Source organism: Citrus clementina, unplaced genomic scaffold (genome assembly GCF_000493195.1).
Source record: "Citrus clementina cultivar Clemenules unplaced genomic scaffold, Citrus_clementina_v1.0 scaffold_7, whole genome shotgun sequence".
NCBI classification, from domain to species: Eukaryota; Viridiplantae; Streptophyta; class Magnoliopsida; order Sapindales; family Rutaceae; genus Citrus; species Citrus x clementina.
In genome coordinates this window covers 12,142,616-12,147,311 of record NW_006262075.1, presented here as the reverse complement: position 1 = coordinate 12,147,311, position 4,696 = coordinate 12,142,616, and the positions used below count along the sequence as shown (strand labels likewise).

Genomic DNA, 4,696 nt, shown 5'->3' with positions numbered 1-4,696 from the left:
TATGTCCCATCATCTCAGGATTCTCAGCAATTTTTCCGACGCTGATTATTTCTTCCATAGCACGGCATTTGAATAGCGAAAGAGACTTGAGGTTTGGAGCAAAAGCGAGGAATGTCGAATCTTTCAATTTATGGCAACTATATATCGTAACAAGGTGAAGGCTGTGGAAAACAAAAGGTTCCCGCCTTTTTCGTACTATCTCCGTATAATCAATCTTCAATTCTTCCAACTCAATTCCATTATCAATCCATAATTCATTGAGGTGGTTTAGGTCTGTGAAAGCCGTAGCATCAATAATCGACTTTTTATCTCCGGTCAAATAGAGGTAAAGAGATCGAATACAACTTTTTAACTTATTTGAGCTCAAAAGAATTTGGAGAGCATGATAACTTCCCAAGGTCAACTCCAATACCTCTAAATATTTCAAACCGAGCAATTCCTGTATCAAAACTTCACCCCCACCAAATAAAACGCTGTCTTCTGGTGCTTCATAAAAAATGAACCCGCCAGTACCCAACATTCTCAACACACGTAACCTTGAAAATTTTGATATTAGTCCCCGTGGAATTCTAATTAACGCACCTGTCCACCTCAAATTCAAACATTTCAGATTTACCAGCAACTTTAACTCTTCGGGTAACTCTCTTATGGTGGTATGTGAAATATCAAGAAGTTCTAGTGATGAACCCAAATCTGACATCCCAACAGGTAATTGAAAATTCCAGCAGCGTGACATCTTCAAAACTTTGAGAGAAGGCATAAATTGGAAGAAGCCATCCGCGATCATCTCCAACTCCATATTAGAGGCAAGAAATAAAGTATGGAGATGAGGGCATGTGGGAACCTCTGACAGAGTTTTAATTTGGTTTTGCATCAATGACAATCTTCTCACATTTTCCCATCCTTTAACATCCGGTGCCTCTTTTAATCCAGCACCTGCACAAACCAAAAAGTTTCTCTTCTCCTTCTCAATTTCACAAGCTATCCATAGAGCCATATCACGAACAACGTCATGCATTTTTACTTTATCATCTTCCATCTCTTCTAGCAAACACGCATGAACAAGAGTGCCCACAATGTAGTATCCTTGGTTTTCTGCACTAAACCTGTCAGATTCCTCCAAGAATCCCTCACCAATCCAACAATCAATCAAGTCCCATTTAAGAATGCCATAATCCTCGGGATATAAACAACAATATAAGAAACAAGATCTAATGGTCTCATTCTGCAAACTATCATAGCTAAACTTTAAAAGACGATACACCTTCTCTCCCAAACCTGCAAACTCAGAAGCTGATGTTCTTAGCACATCAATTGCATGACTCCACTCCTCGGCTGTCTTTTTGAAGGCCATAGCTCGACCAATAGTAATAAGTGCGAGTGGCAAACCACCACACTCTTTGGCCACAGTTTGGGCTAGCTCAACGATCTCATGATCACTCTCAAGAGTTTCTTCCCCAACATTTTCGCGGAACAGTTCCCAAGCTTGCTTTTCTGATAGGCATGCCACTTTAACCGGCCTAGCTCTCATGCTGCCACAAACACCAATGGAACGGGTTGTGAATACGACTTTTGAGGTAGTATTTTGTGCGCTGGGAAGTGGAACGCCCACTTTTGTTAAATCAACCCGCTCCCATAAATCATCTAACAACAATACAAATCTCTTCTCTCCTAATCTCCGCAGGATGTCCACAGCTTTCTCTTCAAAACTTTTATTCTTCCATGAATCATCAGACAGACCTATCTTCTTCCCAATATCGTCTTGAATTTTTTCAAGCCGCAGGTCTTTTGAAACTACGACCCAAATCACACAATCAAAGTTGTTTTGACTCTCAAGAAATTTATTGTTGATACGGGTCAATAGTGTGGTTTTACCAACACCGCCCATACCATATAGGCCAATGATTCCCACTGATTCTTCTACAAGACATCTCCAAACTTGTTCAAGCTGTGATTGCAAGCCTACTATTGTTGGCTCAATGGGTCTTTTATCTGCTACAGGTTCCGGAGCTCTCTCGGGCACCACCTCAGTAGCCACCGCCTCAAAAACTCCCTCGGCGATTAAAGTCTTCACATCTTGTAGCTTTTTAGCCACTTGTTTTCCGAACTTGTAGCTTGACCTGCAGTTCTTGGAACAGTAGCCTCCAACACATAATTTGCCAATTTCTTCAGAGCCGTCTGTGATAAGTTCATCGGCTCCAGTTTTAACAGCATCCACCCTCGAAACCCACACTTGCACTCCGTCCAGCCTTCTCATTTGTTGTCGTTCAGCGTCGACAACCCTCCTCATCACATCGTTCTTTTTAGCGATTAGTCTTCCCAGTTCAGTGTCCAAGGCATCAAGATTATCTTGGAGGTTACGTATGTATGCTGCTTTTCCAAGAAAGCAATCCAAGCAACGATTGAAAAGAGCACCATCGCATGTGATCTGAAAAATGCTACACATCTTTGGAATTTTGTTAAGAAAGAAAATTGATGGAGTTTGATAAACTGAAGCTGCTGTAGGCTGTGGAAGAGAAATTTTAGTAATGACCTCTGTTCGTTATACGGCAAAAATTTTAAAAAGATTTAGGCACGTCTGATTCGGGCCCCACTGTAATGGCCTTTAAGAAAAGAGCATCGCACATTCACACTTGCAAACATGAGCCGCTAACTTTTGAAGGAAAAACAGTTAGTAATTATCTTTTACCCACTGCCCCCGAAGATAACAGTAACTCTGAATAATGATTAATGACCCGGTTGTAATTACCAAAAACTAGTTTTGAAAAATAATAAAACAAGAATTGGAAAAAGACTGTTCGATTCTTGACTAGTTTTTACTTGCCTCTAATAAAAAGAGCCTAATCGTCTGTCCCATTTGTATTCAAAAGAATCCACTTTAATTTGTAATTTATCGAAAAAATTTATTTTAATTTGTAGTTTAGTAAAAGAAACCAGCTGGTTGTTTTGTCACTTTTGATTTTGTGGAATATGACCTAGCTTTTTCTTGTTAGCATTAATTTTTAATAAAATACAAGCAATTTCAAGGCCACCAACGTTAAAAGTGAAAAACAATTTAGCATTAATTTTAAAACTTTTCTGACCGACGTTTGAAGGCTAAAGGCTGATCTGATCATGATAATTGCTTAAAAGACTAAAATACCCACCGAAATTTCTTCTCTGTACATTTTTAATTGACATATTATTTAAATCAATAATATTAAATAAAGCTTATCCACCGTGGTTCACATATACCGTAAATATTTAGAGAATTTATCATATAAGTTTTTAATTTTTTAATAAAGATGTTAAGATTTTTTTATCATTATGTTTTTTGAATACGTTTTTTGAATAGTAATTAAAAATAATTTTAAAATTTTTTTAATAAGTAAAAATAATATATATAATTTAATCTATCTAATATATTAGTAATATTAATTTTTTTAATATTTGAAGTAATTTCAAAAATATAATTATTAATTTATCATAAATAAATCTTTAGGTTAAATGGTATCTTAAATTAATAAAATATGAATATCTCACATATTTTATTAAAATTATTTTATATAATACTTAAAATACTCTAAATTTTCTATATATATTCATTTTAATAGTATGTTTTTATTTATTATAAAATTTATTTTAATATAATAAAATATATCTAATGGACCATAAAATATTAAAAATTATTTTAAATATTAATATTATTTTAAAAATAAATATTATTTATATTTCTGCAAGATTTTCTCTACACTTTCTTACTCTTTTGTTATTGTTACATTCTTATTTATGCCATAATATGTTTTAAATTTGAAGAGTTTAGATAAACATAAAAATTAGTGCACACTGCAATATAATAGTCCCGTAATTTAATCCCAAATTAAATTAGCGACATTAGATGCGGCTTCACATTTGAAAAGTATGCTCTTCAATTATTAAGAGCATGAAAGGGCGTGCAGAAAAGAAAAAACAATTGTTAAGAGCATGACCTGGAAGATTGTGAATGAGCACTTGCACAGTTAAATTATCGGAACAGAATTGTAGGGCCCACCAACTTGTGAATTTCGGTACAATTATTGAGGATTGTAGGGGCCACCAATTTATAACAATTTGAAAAAGACTATACAATTTGTTGATTAATAAAAGAATCCAGTTGGTTGTTTTGTCACTTATGCTTTTGTGGAATATGATCTCGCTTTTTATGATTATAATAACATAATAATAATAATTATAATTCATTTAATAATAATTATATTTTTTAATTAAATGGAAGTTATTTTGAGAATTTAATATTATAGGGACGAATTCATACTCTAGGGTTTTAATAAAATAAAATTGAGTATAAAGGGTTAAACGAAATTTTATATTTCAAAAAATTTATAATATTCATGAATAAAATATAAATAACATAAAGTATAAGGGGTTGATGAAATTATATATATATATGAGAAAATGACAGTTACACTTTAAATATTTAGATAACGGTCATATAAAATTTTAAATTTTTAATGAAGACATTAAAATTTTTTTAATTATAATATCCTTTAAATAGTAATTAAAAAGATTGACTTTAAATTTTTTTAATAAATATAAAACAATATAAATAATTTTTTCTATCTAATAGACTAGTAATATAATTCTAGTAATGACCTCTGTTAGTTATACTGGAAAAAAATTTAAATAGATTTAGTGCACACTTAACCTTTATACCACTTTT

General features: G+C 33.0%; 1 protein-coding gene across 1 annotated transcript; it reads right to left on the bottom strand.

Moving 5' to 3' along the window:
- Nucleotides 1-4: 4 nt before the first annotated feature.
- On the bottom strand, nucleotides 5-2,582 carry LOC18036423 (putative disease resistance protein At4g10780; the record flags this gene model as incomplete). The annotated part of the gene is made up of 1 exon (XM_006427312.2): nucleotides 5-2,582. A coding segment is annotated over exon 1 (2,442 nt), but the record flags the coding sequence as incomplete, so codon positions are not given.
- Between the last annotated feature and the right edge of the window lie 2,114 nt (nucleotides 2,583-4,696).